The sequence below is a fragment of the Chaetura pelagica genome, unplaced genomic scaffold, assembly GCF_000747805.2.
Source record: "Chaetura pelagica isolate M959 unplaced genomic scaffold, ChaPel_1.0 scaffold343, whole genome shotgun sequence".
Classification (NCBI taxonomy): domain Eukaryota; kingdom Metazoa; phylum Chordata; class Aves; order Apodiformes; family Apodidae; genus Chaetura; species Chaetura pelagica.
This window is the reverse complement of record NW_009952873.1, coordinates 2,718,129-2,736,806: the sequence shown is the minus strand read 5'-3', so window position 1 is coordinate 2,736,806 and position 18,678 is coordinate 2,718,129. Positions and strand designations below refer to the sequence as shown.

At 40.3% G+C, this 18,678-nt stretch overlaps 1 protein-coding gene across 1 annotated transcript in view; it reads right to left on the bottom strand.

Annotated features, from left to right (window-relative positions):
- Window positions 1-18,678, bottom strand: part of CACNA1C (calcium channel, voltage-dependent, L type, alpha 1C subunit) — a 414,681-nt gene that overhangs the window by 161,863 nt on the left and 234,140 nt on the right. The window contains exons 5-6 of the mRNA XM_009995208.1: window positions 10,860-11,021; window positions 8,762-8,958 (exon numbers count right to left, since the gene is read on the bottom strand). Of these exons, the coding sequence (XP_009993510.1) occupies window positions 8,762-8,958; window positions 10,860-11,021 (359 nt within the window). The remainder of the gene's footprint in view (window positions 1-8,761; window positions 8,959-10,859; window positions 11,022-18,678) is intronic.

Below are 18,678 nucleotides of genomic sequence, written 5' to 3'. Positions count from 1 at the left end.
AAAAAACTTCTTTACTGTAAGAGTGACAGAGCACTGGAACAGGCTGCCCAGAGAGGTTGTGGAGTCTCCTTCTCTGGAGACATTCAAAACCCGCCTGGACATGTTCCTGTGTGATGTGCTCTGGGTGATCTTGCTCTTGCAGGGGGGTTGGACTAGATGATCTTTCGAGGTCCCTTCCAACCCCTAGGGTTCTGTGATTCTGTGAAAGGTCCCTACTACAGGTACCAACACCCATGAAGGCTCTCCATTATCTTGTGTGGCCAATTATGTGAGTGGGTTAGCTTCTTCAGGGAATTTGCAACTTTGCAGAAACACCATGTAGTGACCTCCAAAATTATCTGGACTTCTGTGACTTAATCAGGATTTGAATTCAGACCTCCTGATGCCAAAGTCACAGAGACTGATGTGAGTTGCCTTGTTTCCACCTAAGTCTGTATAGCTTTTTTCCCTTTAAAAATAAAAGGTTGATCTTCAAAGAAGTCATCCAAAAGCCCAAAGGCTACTTAGCCACAGGACTGATAGTTCTTTCATTACAGCTACTGCAGCAGTTCCATCGTTCACTGCTCCTCAGTTATTTTAAAACCTTTTCATCTTTTAAAGGCTTTGGAAATTCACTCCAAAAGAATAAAGTGCTGATTTCAAGCATGAAAATATCCCCTAGGATGGTGGGTCTCCAAATCTAAAGATTTAATTTCATCTTAGAGTTCTGGACAATCCCTTCCTGTCTCTGTTTATTCTGTATTTGCATTTGCATGGCTGGTTATCCAGAAAGGATTTTCTGCTTGTTTTACTGTATTGCTGTTTTATAACTGCTTCTATTTATCTCATTGCAGAATGATAGCAAATGCTAACACAAGTATATCAGAACAGCACTGATTGCTGGATGCACAGGGATACACAAGCACATACTGTTCATTGATTTACATAGTCAATTAAGTCCTTAAAAAGAAAGATAATGAAAAACAGTACTGTAAGCTGTAGATAATCACTACCTTCTTTAATAAGTGGAGGCATGACTGTCATTTTTTTTTTTACTTGATCAGTGTACCCCAATTTCCTCTGTAGCCAGTTCCCAATTTATACTATTCCTAGAAATCAATTCTATATTTTAGTTGATTAATCTAGTTTTCAGTTGTGAAATTGCCTACAAAATTCTCAAATAAAATGTACAATACCTAGAACTCATAGCACAAAGCTATGAAGTCTTCATATGATAGACACACTAGTCACTCACAGACACTGTATAAGCCCTAGAGGTTCAATGGAGAAACTCTTGTCAATGAGGTGCAACCACATCATCGGCAGACAAAACTGTCACTTTTTTTTTTTTTCTTGTGAATCTTATCAGCAACACCCAGTAGGCAAGATCACCACAGTGTCCAGGACTGTTTTATTCTAGATACTCTTTAAAAATCCAAACTGTGGAGGTTCTGTGGTAAATACTCCTCTGATTGAGGACCCTTCATTTTCTACTTCTGGTCACTTTGCAGTTTTAGGGACCTGTGCCCAACATTGGTTTTGGGCCTCCAATTTGGCTGCAGTCCAGAATACTGGAGTTAGAAGGAGACAGTTCTAGGGGAGGCCACAGAGGCAGCTAAACTATACATTTATGATGGTATGACCAACCATCATATTGAACCCTCAAGTCCTCCTCAGTCAGAAATTCCACTGAAATCAGTGAATAAAGCAAGTATTAGTGGGCGATTCTCTTTGCAGGCAGGAAAGAGTTATAATTCACAGTAAGATTGGTGAGGTAATAGTTACATTGCCCTTTATCAACAAGATGTTGAAAAAATGTTAAACTCAAAATAAATACAAGTTTCATAGTCAGTTCTAGAGCCACCACTTGCATTCTGATCTTGGGCGTATGTCCAAGTCTTTTTCTTTCCCAGGGTCTAGATAATGAACCAAAGTGAATCTGTCTGATGGATATGGGTCCAAATTTAACAACTCTGTAGATTACTGTTTCAGAAGGCAACAATCATCAGTTCTTGAAAAACTGATAGTAGGGCCCAAGCAGTGCACCCACAAACAAATGCACTCAAAATCCTAAGTCAGATATAAATGTCCCAGTAGCTTAGCTCTTAATTTTATATCTCTGGGATAAAAGATTAAAGATTTATCACTAGGAAGGTCTCTGTGGTGATTAGACAGAAGCAATTAAGAAACAGTCTAAGGAAGAACAAAAGAAGAAAGAATAGAGTCAAGGCAACAGAAACACAGGGCTATTAAAGAAGTCCTTCCCACGCAGGAGCACTGGGCAGAGGGTTTCCATTAACACCTCCCCATAACCAACCCAAAGAACCTTATTTTTAATGGAGAATTTCTTCCCATCCAGAGAAAGAGGACTGAGAGGTCCAAAGTTGAGGTCTGAAGGGCTCATAAAAACTTCATTTCACACTGTAAGTGCCTATTTTGCATTGAAAAAGTATTCAGAAGCAGGTTTTTGTGACAGGTGGCAACCAGCAAGCCACTGCTGTTACTCACCTTCAAGAAAGCAGTACAGACAACCATGACAGTTGCATGTGCAATTGTTCACGAGAAAAAGAACACAGATTGAGGTCAGCATTTAGACAAATTAATCAGGGACACTGCTTTTTCAGTGCATCAATGCTGCGGCCCTTCAGTGCCCTGAACTATGGGTCCTCTCCCCTTACCCACCACTGTTACCGCAGATGGAGATGAAATAACCTATGCAATCACAGAGTTGGGTTGCTCATACTTGTGTGCTTATTCTTTGTAAATTTTTAACATCCATGCAAAACCCTGCCAAAAATATGATTAAAACCCCTCAACCCTCAACAATTAAACCCCAGCATTTTCTTGGAGAGGTGGGGGTGGATGGGGAATAAACACCATGGAAACATGTAGATATAGATATATTCTTAGAATCAGATCATTCTCTTGTGTGGAAAGCCTTACTAATTGAAGCCTAAGTGCTGCAAGAATAAAGGATTAGAAGGAAAAACACAGCTGGCGAAAATTGGGGGTTGCAGCTCTGAGTTTAATGTCTTCCACTTTGTGGCAATATCTCTGTATTCCTCACATCATCTTCCTCATTGGCTGCAACAAGCTGTGGGGGGATGAGAAAAGCTCACAAGATATGTCAATGCTGTCAGCAAAGTCAATGACGCCTGTTCTCTAGTTTGTTCTGTTTTGATTTCATGACAGGAATTGTAAGAGTGAATGTAAGCTCCAGTTTCAAGCTCGTTAAGTGACTCTTGGAAGTATGATCTCACAGATTCAGAGATGGAAGGATCTTCCAGGGCAGCCTGTTTAACCCACCATATCTATATATGCTACTCTCTGCTGTCCTTGGGGATGTGATGATTCTGAACATTTTCACTGATTCATTCTCCCTACATTGTGACTCTCACTACATTGTGGTGGTTCTACTGCACTGTTTTAAACTACTAAAATGTTTTCCTGCCTAGGGGCTGGGCAAGCCTACCAAGGATTGTTCAGTTAAACTTGAGAGAGTCAGCTTATTATGTGCCAGTTCATGCATCTCTTCCAGGGACAGGTTAGTGCCCTGGATCTCATCCAGCCCTGGCTTTAGTCCACGTAGAATAATACCACACTCTTCAGTTTGCAGTTAGAGCCTTGAGGTAAACTGTCCCTGGAGGCACTGAATATTTATGTTATTTTCAGAGACTCCACCAAGTATTTTGAAGTGTTGTCCAAATGACAGGGGACAAAGGCAATATTCCAAAAACTATGGCAGGCTCAAGGCTGCTCATTATTAACAATCATCAAGCAGATCAAGTAGAATTACAACAACCCTAGAATTCAAGCTGTAAGTGGGCAAGCTGTATGCAGAACATTTCACGATCAGGTTCTCCACTACACAGCACTGTGAATAGCTCAATGCAACAATGTATGGTTGTGTTTTGCACTTGCTCTGCACTCTTTTTTTCATTTATATATACAATTGCTTAGATGCAGGGGAGTGGAGAGACCAGACACGTAAAACTGAGGCTGCAGTGGGCAGTTTTGCATGTGGTGTTACAGGGATCCAGCTGCAGAAAGCACATTTCATGAAAAGATGAAAGCCTTTCTAGGAACAGGGCACTGTCCAAATCGCATTTAACTCAGAAATGAAGTTTACCCTGAAGGACACTAAAAAAACTGATTAAAAATAATTAAAAGAAGTCCCATCATGGAAGGCCGAAAGAACTGAATCTGCTCAGATTAGAAAAAGATTGAGAGAATACAACAAATGCCTACAAATACTTAACCAGGATGTTACAAACTGCACAGTGATTAATTTTCCTCCTTAGTCAACAAGACAATAAGAAGGAAGGGACTGCAGCAGAGACTGATTACAAAATATCAGATTACTCGGTAATGCTTGGGCTCACATCTGCTGCTGGAAGTTTCCAAGACTGAGGGGTCTTCAGAAAAGGGACTTGGTGCCTGCAAGCAGCTAATCCTGGTTGATTGTACATTAAAGAGAGTTTTGAGAATAATAAGCTCAATCTTTCTACAACGCATAGGAAAAATTATGATATGACATGTCATAAGAGGTGCCTGTCTACTGAAATGATTCTGTAAACTGACTGCACATGAGAGAAAGACTGGGATAAAATAAACCTTGTAAGATACTGAGGTAGCACAGGTGATGCGCTCCTGTAGACACTTAATGCTCCATTCAACAAACAACAACAGTTCTTCAGTCAACAAGGTTGTTTTGCATGGATTTTCATCTGGTCCAATACAGTTACTTCACATTAGAAATCTGGCTCCTTGTAATTAATCATACCTGTCACTGTAGCAGCATCTAACAGTTTTCCCTAACACTTTTTTCTTTTACATTTAAAAAGAAGCCTATCTACTCACAAGAGAGGAGACTGGGAAGTGCATTGATCTTATTGATGTCAAGTCCTTCTCAGAAATAAAAGTTTATGGTTTTCCTGTCTCTGATTATCTTTTTGTGATGGTGTGGATTACAGGCTGGGAAATAGTAATCTATGAGAGAGGAGACATCTTCACTACAGAGTTGAAAAGCCAAAGGAGGCATGAAGGGAAGCATGAAGAAGGAAGCAGCTAATTGAAGGTGAAATCTGAAGAGCTACTAAGTGCGTTTGTGAAACGGCTTGTGGAACTTCGTACAGATTTCTGGCTTTTAAACATGCAGGTTTAACCTTGCAAAGTGTGGCACAAGACACACGTATGTTTAATGAAATTATTACCACATATTTCAGGGCAGCATGCTGAAATGTGTTAATGTCCCTCCATTTCTACTGACACGAATGCAGAGATCTAGATACCTTTCAAAAGCTATATTTTAGAAAGTAGAAAGATGTAATTGAAAAACACTTACAGAAACATTCAAACCAAGGGAATTGCTCTGTTGCCTAAACACTTCCAGCCAAGTAATTCAGCCCAGAGTTTTATCTGTGGTTCTGCTGAGTTTTTGATCAGGCTCTTACTTTCAGATTTAAGGAGGGAGCAAAGAAAACTCCCTACATACCCAGGTATGTTCTTGGAAGACTACCACAACAGACACCAAAGCCCTGATTAGGCATCTGAAAATCCTCATGTACACGTGATTGCATGTGGAAAACCTCAACAGTATGATTGAGATTTTATGAATTGGGATTTTAGAAAATGATCTTTTGGAATTAACTGAAATTTTGCCACTGACCCTAGCAGGACCCCAGATGAAACCTTGGTATCTAAGCTGAATTGCAGAGCAGCTAAGAATCTAAGTCTGCTTGAACTTTGAATGCTCAGCACTTCAATATTAACCCATTAGTTTACATTATTAAGTTTCAGGAATGACTTTTGAAAATCATCACCTAAAATTCTCAGCTGCAAAACTGTCTGATCTGCAGACAACATTTTCTTATACTGTTCTTTAACCTTTACTTTCTTTTCAGTGTAAAACTGGACAACTAATTCTCTGTCTCAGGATGTAGTTGGGGAGAGGGGATCTCTAAGTCTGGATTTCTAATTTAATTAACTAAGCAGATTTATTTCCTAATTAAGAAAATTTTAATTTCCATGGCCTCACTGTGGATCCAGGAGATCTTTCAAAGTGTTATCTACCTGAGAAGATAATAGCCTCCTATCTCTACACTCTTGTTGAGATGCAGCCCCCAATGTGTTGTCTACGACAAGTCCACTCTTCCTTCGCTGAAAAGGCAATGGCCAGGGAGTGGGGTTATAGATGAGTCAGGCTTCACTGAAGAAACAGTGGCTCACCTTAAGTTTAAAATATATATTTATACCCTGCCCCACTTACTAAAATTCTTCCTTCACTTTCAGAACTTGAAGTGTTGCATCACTTCTATTATTTACTATCCAGAAGTACTCTTCCTTTTCATCTGACCAGCTTAAGCTAGAATGCCCTTTTCATGGACTATAAAACTCATGGTATAAACCACCCTAGATACACTTTGAAACACCCACATATGAAATTACAGTGCAAATGGCTAGCGACTGGTTTTACATGTAAGTATGAAAACCACAATGCTGCTCATACATGTGCCCTTTAGTAATTGCCCATCTGCCTCCAGAGTAGCACAGACCTCTCTGCAAAAGGAAATAAGCATCTCATTTCAGATACCTTCTTTCCTGTATGGCCAACACTGGTTGGATCTGACTTCTATCCACTTGGACAATGTAACACAAAGAGGCAAAAAGTCATATAGTACAACAGTACTCTTTGGACTGTTCACAGCAGCTTAACCAAACATGTCTGTCAGCTCAGGTGTTCATGTATTTACTCAAACTTCATATTTCATGGCCTTTAAACATAGGTGATATTTTTTTTTCTTTACAAACTAAATTTCCTCCTCCTCATTTACTGAAATTTTATCTGCAGTGCTAACTCTTGTTTGTAGTCTTGTCTAGGAGTAACTGGGAACTGATGATAACAAATATTTTTTTGTTTACAAACCAAACATTCTATCAGAACCATAATCTAAAAGGCTAACTACATGAATGTCCCTAAAAATAATGACCATCAATCTGTATTAATTTCAGGTCTCAATTCACCATACTGTCTCTAAAGAAAAAAGATCAGCTTAGAAAAACAGTGAAAAAAGCTGACTGAATACCAAACAAAAACCTGAAATTCAGGTTGCTGCAGGGACGCCACAAAAAAATCAGACCATCTGCAGCACTCATGGTAGACAACCATTCAGCAGTGAGTATATGCTTTTGGCTCCTGTTACTAAACAGCTGATAACTAAGTCCTGAATGATTCACATCCAGTCAGGAAAATGATGCATGAACCCAAAAGTGTGGGGATTGGGAGGGTCTGTCGTAACACGTGTCTTTGGAGAAAATGATGGTAACTTGTGGATAGGTTTCACAATACTAAATGGTGTACACTGCCAAAACTATTTTCATTTCTGATATCTTTTTCTCTCTCCCAATTCCCCAGAACTACCTATAAATCCTCTCAATAACACAAAGACTGGAGCTAAATGATAAAAAAACAGGTATATTATATATAGTCATAGCTGAGCCATGGAGTAGTTTTGCCCAGCTTCTTTTCTGACTTCTGTTCTTGTCCATTATTTTATTAATCTATACGCTATTTTCAAGTAAAGAAAATTTTTGTGCCCTGAGACCCAGACTTCTTCTGTTGTTTGATCTCTGCCCTTTATCTCAGGCATTAGAAGGAAGCTAGAGTCAAAATTCGATTCCTAATTTACAAGGATAAAGAGACAACTGCTAGCTGTTCTACACAGAAACTATCTCTTGTAGATAAATTAAATCTTCAAAAGGAAATCTTGTAAATGTTAACTCGCTGGTGAGTAGAAGGCAACTTCAGGCTCATGTTCAAAAGAGAAGCTGATACTGATTAACGGTGCAAGCTGCCTCAGTCCAAACCATACTTTTGTGTGCTTTGGGTCTTCTTCAGTTAAATTCCATCATGCATTGGTGCTACACACCCTACCATTCAGCAGAAACAGGTAACAGAATATGGCAGTCTTCAAAGTTGCTAGAGCCTTACACAGACAGGACTGAACTCTGTGTGAATTAAAGTCCTGGGCCTTAACATATTGCTTCAAAAGTTGATGGCAAGAGCAAAATCCAGAAACATGTTTATATCTGGTTTACAGGTGAAGGCTAAATCTGATTTTAGCTCCCATGAACTTCCCAATACAACAGGAATTACAAGGTAGAAACTAAGGCTATTAAAAATTCCAGAATTAGGGTGAAGGACAAGATGAGACTGTATTTAGATTAAAGATACTATCATGTTTCAGCTAAACATGTAACCATGATCAATACCAATACCAGAGTTAGGAGAATTTATTCTAATACTATTATGATAGAAGTCATAATCAGGAGTAGTGCTGGCATGAAAAGGGATTTATGAGGCCTTTCTTATAAAACACCTGTGAGCTGATCAGTGTAGTGCCTTTGTGACAATAACATAATGGGCAGAGCACACAGCTATCTGTCACAAACTTTTTTACATCAGTAATCTGGAGATGCAGGGGATATTTCACTCCTGCAGAGAGGGTCTTTACGTGATATGCTGCTCAACAAAGGTAGGTTGCAAATCTCCAAACCAGTAAGCCACATGTCATCGTTCAACTTTAAAATATTAATGGAAAGTCATAGTTTACATTTAACTGCTCCAGAAAAACCCTCCCATTGAACCGCTGGTATTCTGAGTTAGTTAAAGCTCCATGCTAGCAAACATGCCTTCGCTATATAGAAGCAGCAAAGCCCCCAAGTTTCAACACAGCCAGAGCACACAGGCAAGCCTTCCAGCTTATCATTTTCGGATACGTACCCAGTACAGCACATCCGTCCAGCCCTCCATCGTGATGCACTGGAAGACCGTCAGCATGGCAAAAGCAAAGTTGTCAAAGTTGGTGATGCCATGCTTCGGGCCCTCCCAGCCCGCCTTGCACTCCGTGCCGTTCTGGCACTGCCGCCCGTGCGCAGACTGCGGGGCGCAGGGAGACGGGTCGTCTTCCGCGGGTGTATCTGAAAGGAGAGGAAGGGAGAAAACGGAGATGAAGGGAACTAATCACTGTTCGACACACCAGTAAGCGAGTGAAGGACATCTGATTTTCACAAAGATACTTGGCCATGAGTTTGACAGATTTCTCTAGGAACACACAAGAAACTGTCTTAATTTTAATAGGCAGAGGGATGCTGCACGGTGCTCCACTTTCCTTTTGTAAAAACAATGGCCAAGTTGTCAAATTTTACAGTTAAAACTAAAATGTCTTTCAACATGAGAGGGAACATTAGATCAAGATTATGACATTCTTTAGGCCATACACTATGACCAGTGTTTTCATACTGCAGTCGCCTGGCATCTAGGTCAGTCTTGGAAGGGAACAGCAGCACTGGCTGGCACTTTGCTGAAGGGGGTTGAACCCCTGCAGCAGAAGACAGGCCTCAGTTCTCTGGAGATAGGCTGATACAGTCTTGGCCACTGCTACATTACAGGAGAAAGTCACTGGAGCTCTCCTCTTGTAGCGTTTGGAAGCTGTGGCATATTATCAATAGCCCAGTGGCACTCAGAAGCACTGTAAGACTCTACTGCTTGAAGAGCCACCCCTTACTCTGTACAGGTGTTACCAAAGATGTGAGAACCCATACAATAGCCTGCCTAGATGCTTGATATACACAAAATGCTGCAGAAAACATTTTACAAGCACAAAAATTGCTGCAATAGGATTTTAAAAATATATGGATTTCAGTGCCTATTGCTACATTTTTAACAGGTGCAGGTATGCATATGTGGGGAAGCAGGTTATTATGTTTGCTCCTTACATGGCAAAAAAATTTGAATTTTCCAAAGGTTCTGATCACACCCCGATCTTTAAAGCATGACAGAAATAGCAATTTTAGAATTAGATTCTGTAATGTATAATAATTATAGCCAGTATGGAGAAAGATTTATGCACTTTGAAGATGTAATCCAGACTCACAATTTGTTATAATTCTAGCATCCTTTTCCAGAAAATGAAACCTGCCAATATTATAAAAGTAGGAAATATAGAACTTCTGAAGCAATTTCCTGCTGTACAACATTATCTTGGTTACGAACTGAACTGGGTCCTAGACACTGGCACCCACCATCACGTAGGGAATCATTGCTGCTCCAGTTGGATAAAACAAATGATAAAGAGCAGATGGTTAGGTAAGTGACAATACAATTAAATTATTTTGAAATGTGAATTTTTCTCTCTGTAAATAATTGGAAAGTTCTTTCATGATGGATTTGGTACAAAAAGTTTCTTCTCATCAATATACTTTTGCTTTCTTATTAGCTGCACTTCTAACCACAGTCACAGCTTGTGATTGGAAAAAAAAGAAAAAGAAAAAAGAAAAAAAAAATAAAGCCACCCTTCTGGGCCTCAAGTACATACTCCTTTACAATGTTATCAGTATAACATTAGGATGTATTTGTGGACAAGATTAATAACAAAATGTAAGAGATGTTCCATGATGCCATCTCTTTTGCAGCTCAATTTGCTAGTGGTGAAATCATCACTACTTTAGTGTTGCTTGAGCCTCTGGGAGACTTGTTAAAGGACTTAAGCTGGCTTGTAGGGCCAAAAACCCACATTAAGAAGGCCATTACTGTATTCAGCAGGTTTTCACAGTTTTGCTTGTAGCCTTTGCAGACAAGCCAACAACTGAGTGCCCAAGATAAGCCAGCTAAACTCTCCCCGTTCAAGATAGTTTCTTTACATCAAAGGTGATTCACATCCAAGAAGCAGAATAAAGGAGTCACCACTCTGAAACCTCAGACAGGTGCGCAGCAGAGAGCGACAGCCATCCATCTCCTGTGCCAGCACAAATGCTCCATTATACAAGGGGAAAGTCTCCCTCAGAAAATCTTTGTACATACAATATAATGTTGCCCTCACCTATAAGTCCCCCTTGCACATGGTAGCAGGTTTTATGCATCTTCCCCATGAATAACTCCAGTCCGATGATGGCATAGATAATAATGACAAACAGCACCAGCAGGGCAATATGTAACAAAGGGACCATGGCCTTGATAATTGAATTTAAAACCACCTGGAGACCTGGAGAGAGAACAGAAGGAAACACTTATCAGCAAGTGGACAAACTTCAGAGAAGCTATAAATTGCAGATAAAACATGTCATTTTTATTTTGTTCTCCCTTGCTTGAACTCATTATCTTGCTGATGTAAAGACATACATTTACAGATCACCTCTGTCTAGAAGATCCCCAACGTTTAACAAACTAACCATCACAGGCTGGATCACAGACTAAATCAAAACAGGTATTACCTCACCTGTCATTAAAATGCCAAAACTCTGGGGAGGGAACACATTAGCTATTCTGACTGTTCTTGAAAACCAGACCTAAGCTTATCCGCAGACAGGAATGAGGTGAGTTAAAGTATGGGAAAAACAAAGAACACCTATAACTGAGGCAGAAAAAGTACAACAGTAAGATATACAGGAGAGCAAATGCTGGGGTACCACAAACCTGCACTCCAGAGCATGGGGAGAGATAGCAAACTGAAGTCCCATCCCTGCTCTGATTCTGGGATATCCCCGTGGTCAAGCCAGTCTCAAGCAGACCCAGAGCTACAGTAGGACCACCAAACCTATACTGACTGAGAGATCCTGGACCTCGTAGGATCCCTCTGCACTTCAGATCAACCTGACCGTACTTCAGCCTGAACAAAGGGAGAGTCAGAACCAGTACTCCAGTCATCACTCTATAACAGAGATTATCCAGGTCCCCAGAAAGGGTTATGAACAAAATATTACTACACATGGTTGTTAAGGCATGAGACTGGTATACATCCTAATAATGAGTGAGCCCTACATTTCTAGAAAAGCCTAGGGAAAGTGACTTGTAGAAAAGTTTCCTAAAGTGCAAAGATTCTGCACCTTCAGATGCAGCTAACTTAAGTTGTAGATTCATGGGCCTCTCTCTGTCTCCTTCTCCTTATTTGTAAAACCAGAATAACAAAGCCAGCCTCATAAGATTTATTAAGGATTTACATTTATGAAGGTCTTAAAGTTATTATCACCGGTAGCAGTGATGGCAACTACTGTCACTGGCAAGTTATTTATGTTGGAAGTACTGAGAGACATCTAGAACTCTATTGTCGCCTAACAGTCAGATCAGACCAAGTATGAGCTCATGATTTTGCAATGACTGAGAGCCAGAAGTCATTAATGTCTCCTGCCAATGCTGTCATCTCCTCAGAGAAGTTGATATTAGCTGTAATTTTTGAAAAATGTGATCTCTGAGTTGTAAATGCCTGTTATACATCTGCCAGGAGAGTTTGTGATAACTATTAACTTCTAAAATCTATCATCTAAGATCTCAGGTTTTCATTTCTATTACTTAAAAAAAAAATAAATGAAGTATTTGAATACTTTCTTATACGGATGACACATTACCTGACAAGCACTTTCACTCACAGGCAATCCACTTGCCAATTCACAGCTAAGGTGGAGACTTTGTTTTTGCTCCCCAGCCATGACTGAATGAAGCACAAGCAACCAAAGGTGGCATCACCCACCAAGCCAGCAAGATCATTCACTGCCTGCTAGTAGTGCAAAGCTGGCTGCTAGCATTCCTCTAGTCAGAACATTTGTTCAGGTGCCTGCAGTTGGTTCAATTATCTCTTAATGGTTCATGCTAAAAGAGTTCATCCAAAGGGAGTGATATTCATTGTAGAATATTCTGGCTTTCACAAAGAGATCTTAAATGAACTACAATACTGACAGGATCAAAACTTATCCTATATAAGAGCAGGATGTTCTGCTTACTCATTTATGTCTAGGTACTCTGGATAACCAATGTCTCTGGGAAACAAAACATTATCATGATGATAAGAGGCATTCAGCCTTTTTCCCTAGATGCTCACCTTATACAATCTACTAATTCTAAAGATATAAAAAAATGAATTACAGTCCATATCAACATCACTCCAATACTTCACAGCAGTCGAGACTGCAACAGTCACCAGAAAATTAAAGCAATATCCCACTTTCTCCCAAACAATGTACAGCAATACAAGAAATTTAAATGACTACAGATGGCTGTGAACCTGAAAATAACCGACAAACTTCACAGATTAAAATATTTTTAGCTTCGAATAAATCTACAAAAAAGCAATAAAGACCTCCATAATTTTAGTGATTTCAGGAGTCCCATTAATCCAAAATGTAGCCAAGATTACAAGGTTGAGAGTTTTAATACCAGGTCTTATGTAATTTACCCTTAATTATTAATTCATTTAATATTCATGATAGAGTATACCCAGTGCTCTAAGACAGTGAGAACAGACACAACGATGAACAAAAAGGTCTCTCATTTTAAACGTGGCTTGATTATCACCCATGCCATGTGCTTCAGTGTATTACAGAATGTCCAGAGAAGACAGTATCTGCACAAACCCATGCCCTTTATATTAAAAAAGCATCTCCTTGTGATATTAAAGTCTTGCACTGTAAACATGAGATGATGAGGTGTTTAGACAGTCAAGGCGAACATGCACCATCAGAAGATTTACAGGATCTTCAGCTTCTTGAGGATAATAAACCAACTCTGAACAACAAGAAGTGAAGAGCAACTGAAGACTGTTAGTATGAATCAACATGTTTGTCGTGCAGTGTCCCAGTACTGCAGTTTGGCTTTAAATCCAGATTATTCCACTAATTAGCAAGCTTACATACATTACCACTAATGTGCACAGAGAGTTTCTGAAAGTTTAAAACCAATTTATTGGTTGGCATTGCCAGCCTCTGTAAAGCTGTGTAAAAGCATAACTTTTCACTCTGCTGTGGGAAGGCAGTTATTGGCATCACCTACTTGAAATCCAGAAGCCAGCTTTTCAGTCTGATCAGATCACTGGACGTTCTGATTTAATCATTATTATTTGCTGCACAGCTCATTGCTACGAGTGCAAGCCTTAACTCCACAAGGGAGATAATGCCAAAGGTATGCAGTGGTACATAAGAGACAGCATCAGGGAATTGGGACTGTATTGCCTCTGTATTGTGAGCACCCATTTTGGGTGATAACCTGTGTGTCCCAGTGTGCAGAGAAAAAGAGTATGCATGAGTTGGCACATAGAAGTAATTTCTCTACCACTTCAACTGCTCTTTTTCCTCTGCACAGCGAATGAGCATGTAGAAGTGCACAGAAGTTCTCAGCATTGGTTAGAAAAGGCTTTGCGTACGCATGTACGGGAAAATTTACCCTGATCAGAAATGCATCTGATCATCCACAGACACTGATCTGCACCTCTCAGATTTCTGAACATTGGTATGATGTGTTTTGAAACCTGTGGGGTTTTTATTTTAAAAGTGTCTCTGTCTGCTCTACCTGCCCATGACTCTCCCCCAGTCCTTTAATCCTTCTTTATCTGTTCTCCCTCCTTTCTACTAAAGCAACTTTCCTGATTGTCCAGGCCTGGCTCCTCATGCAGTTCCTTGCAACAACTATTCATTTTGCAATTGGCTGCCTGAACTGAAAATAGTCAAGTTACTTACTGCATCTATATTGCAGCAATAAGCTTGACTCCAATGCCAGGTGCATGGTGATGTGCTTCTATCCCTTTCCCTTCTACAAGTAGCATTTGTTAACATCTTCTGAGAGAACATTTCTGAAGTTGCTGCATAGTTAGCGGTTTTAAACTTTCAGAAACTCTCTGTACCCTTTAACAGTAATGTATATAAGCTTGCTAATTAGTGGAATAATCTGGACTTAAAGCCCAACTGCACTACTGGGGAACTGCATGACAAACACATTAATTCGTAACTAACAGTGTTCAGTAGCTCATCACTGCCAGTAACTGCCTTCTCAGAGCAGAGTGAAAAGTTATGCTTTTACACGGCTTTACAAAGCGTGACAATGCCATCGTTGGCCAACCATAAACACAGTATCCTAAGCTTACATCCTGGCAATTAAATATCAATTATCTTCAAATATTTGGCATTCTAAATGTACTTAATCACTCGTGGAAGCTCTCTCTATGTGCTAGACACTCTACATACACCTGTGAAGGCACAGCATCTGCTTTGGGGAGCTCACTCCACGATGAACAGAGAGATAACTGCACAGAAGTTAGGGAAAGTGCCACAAAAGGGATTGTCTGCAGTTTTTTTCAGTCTGTGCTTGTTTTCTGTTAATAATTGAAGATCTTAAACAGCTCTTAGTATTTATTTTCAAAGCACTTCAGTTTACCTTTAAAAAAACCCAAAACCTCTTGGCTGCATTCTGTTGGCTGACATTGAGTCCATAAATGTTTCAGTACACAAAACACGTTAATGTCATTCCCTGGGTTCACAGAATTTAGCATTTATTTACACTGATGAAGCATTTAAAATATTTATTACATGCAGAATAACATTGCTTTTTATACCAGGTCAAGCCCTTTTCTGCCTCTAGAGGACTGTATCGAGCCAAGGTTTAGAGCACAACTGGGGAGTTGAGGGAATGGGGAAGAGAGAAGGAAAAGCGCTTATACCAAGGAACAACACTGATGTTTCTCAAAGTTGTGGGAAATACAGTTAGGGATGCTGCAGGTGTTTTAGAGCTGTTACGTGGTGCTGTATTTTTCTCTGAGAAAGGTAATAAAGAGAGTGGCTTGTTGCTGTCTCATCTATTCAGGCAGTTATTGAAGAGTGTGATCTCTAGGCATCTAAGTGTCTTCACCTAAAGCAATGGGATTACCTACATACCCCATCGTGTACTTACAAGCATTTTTGGATTTTGACCAGTGCTCAGCAAGATGCCACATGCACACACACACAAAAGTGCTCCAGAACCAGCTGCTAGAATGCACTTGGCAGTGTTGTACTGTGGGACATATCCAAGGAAACTAATGGCAGGTTCGTCTCAGAAAAAAAAAACATTTGAGCATTTGCAAGCACAGCTCTATCTCACATTTTCTTGTGTCTTCAATTTTGGATCAAACTGGTTTGCTGGACAGGGTGTTTTCCTGTTCTGGTCATACTAATAGTCCAGATCTTCTGAGAAAGCATATCCCAAGTCTACTCCTTCCTTGGTTTTGCAGAGCTATATATATATATATTTTTTTTTCTACACCAGAGTGTTGCCTAAACCAAGAGGAACATAGGAATTTCCATTTAAATATGAGGGAAAACTTATTTTGTGTGAGGGTGACAGAGCAGTGCAACAGGCTGCTCAAGGGGGTTGTGGAGTCTCCTTCTCTGGGGATACTCAAGACCTGCCTGGATACAGTCCTGAATAACGTGCTCTAGGTGATTCTGCTTTAAAAGAGGAGTTGAACTAGGTGATCTCTAGAGCTCCCTTTCAATTCTGTCAATTTTGTGATTCTGTGAAGAGGATGAGTGGGCACGACCTCACACAAATGACCTTCTGGAATGGGCAGGAATAAAAGGGAAAGGAGAGGACTTCCATCTCCATCCCTATCTCCTCTGCCTCCTGATACATACAGAGAGATTTTCATACTTAAGTCAGTGCCAAGGGTGTGGGAGGTAATTATTTTCTGCTAATATACATCAGAAGAAAACTACTCTTTCTGCAAGGAGGAAGCAGAGGAGGATTTGTGACTCAGCAAAGTGCCTGAGTCAGATCACTTCTGGGAACCACTCCTAAGTGGTAGGGTTTATGCACCATTCCCATCCATGAGCCTGGCCTACCCACAAGTCACAGTTATTTCTGATAATACACTAAGAGTCTGCCACTAAAGTTATCTGTATTTCCAAAGCACAAGCAATATAACCAGTAATATTCCCCAAAGTGTATATTTATAATGTAATAAACATAGGCATTGGCCAAGAAAATTGGAAAGCATTAAATATTCATAAATATGAAAGGTTTTACACCAATTTTAAGGGAAGTCTGGGAAATGGAAGGCATTTTAATCACAAAACAGTCCACATTCATGGCAAGGTGTCTTAGATAAGCACATCTGCAATGATTTGTGAGGGCAAACATCAAGAACTTTCCTCCCTGGGGTTGCAAAGGGAACTCGTATGGCACAGTCCAGTTAAGGACAGCTGTATAGTAACAACTGGGGGAGGTAGTCCTTTACTGTCTTGCTAGACTCTCAAAATATTAGTGACAGACTGATAGATAAAGCAAATTCTGTCGGTGTTGTGCAGCATTCTTGGGGCTGCAGACATAATTTCTGTTTCAAGAATCATAGAGAAGATCTCAGAATAGGAAGGAAAGACAGGACAGAAAGTTAGTCCAAGTGAAAAAAAAAGAAATAATCAAAACTAGGAAAGACACTTTTCAAGTTGAACAGTGACTATTTTTGAGTAGGTAATGCCATTTAGACATATACAAACATACAATTCAAAACAATGTGCTAGAATGAATAGAAAGTTTTGGCATCTGCTTTCAATGTTCTCATTTCTCTATTTTCAAACCATGTTTTCAATGACTTTTCAAACTGAAATACACATACACACAAAAGGAGATTCATGCAAATAGGCATGTGTATGTGAACACAACTGTTTTATATTTGTCAAGTCTTGCAGTACCACCCTTGCCTCATCCTTTGAGGAGAGAAAGGAACAGCAGAACAAAAACAAAAGTCACAACAAACCCCAGCTCTTCCTTCTGGATCCTTTTCTCTTGGGATGGAACTAATCTACTGTATTCTCTGCTTGTCAGAGTGACCTAACCTAGACAGCCAAACAATACAGCTTGCCTTCAGCATGGTGGCTCCACAGCCCCAAGTTCTCACTGTCTGAAGAGGATGGTTGGGTAAAAGTATAGACTGCCTTAGGCTCTTTGTCTCTCTGCTGCAAGAAACCTCTCCTACCACTCCTAGGAGCATCACTCTCCCCTCCTGGAGGTAGGCTTTAACCTTTTTTTAATAGTTTTTTATTCAAAATACATAAATGTTCACTTTCTTATGAAGTTACTTGCTGATCAGAAGATCTTGCTCATCTTTGCAATCTCAACACATTAGGTATCTACTATATGCTCAACTTGATTCTGCAGCCTTTTATCCTAGCTCAGTTCAACCGAAGGAGGTCCAGGCAAGATCTACAGACCTTAAGTATAAAAAGAGATGTAGCATCCTTCTCATGCAGCTACATAAGTACAGAAAAGGAGCATGGAGAGAAAAGTAGCAATTAACTGCCTACTGAAAATTGCACGTTACAGAAAAACGTCAAATTTGATAAAAAACACAAAGGTAGTTCAGTAAGTTAACTGTGAGGATGTTTCCAACAAGGTCCACAGTGTGCTGCAAAAGTCTTGTGCTGAGAGGGGGGGGAATGAGGTCAAGTATTCATTACTAAACCGGGATCCCTAAATGTGCTGGTTTGGTAGGTTTTTTGGCAGTGGGGGAGGAGCCCCACAGGTGGCTCCGGTGAGAAGCTGAGAGCTTCAAGGAGCCATTAGAGAGATAATAGATGCGCCTCTGCCATTAACATACGAAAGAATTGAGGGAAAAGCTGAGCTGGAGAGGCAGAGAGGTTCTCCTGGTTGGTGAGGAAGAAGGGGAATAAGGTTCCCTAGCACAAGTTTCCCTGCAGCGTATGGCGAGATGGCAGCTGTGCCCCTGCAATCGTGGAGGAACGTGGTGGAACATTCCCTGACGGCGCCAGTAGGGGTGAACTTGGATTTTGCTGCCAGTTGACTTGGATTACGCAGTTTTGGAAGACCCTGGCGCCAGGGGAGGTGGCTGTTTCCGAAGCCCCCATGACTCTGTGGGAAGCCCAGGCTGGAGCAGCTCCGGACCT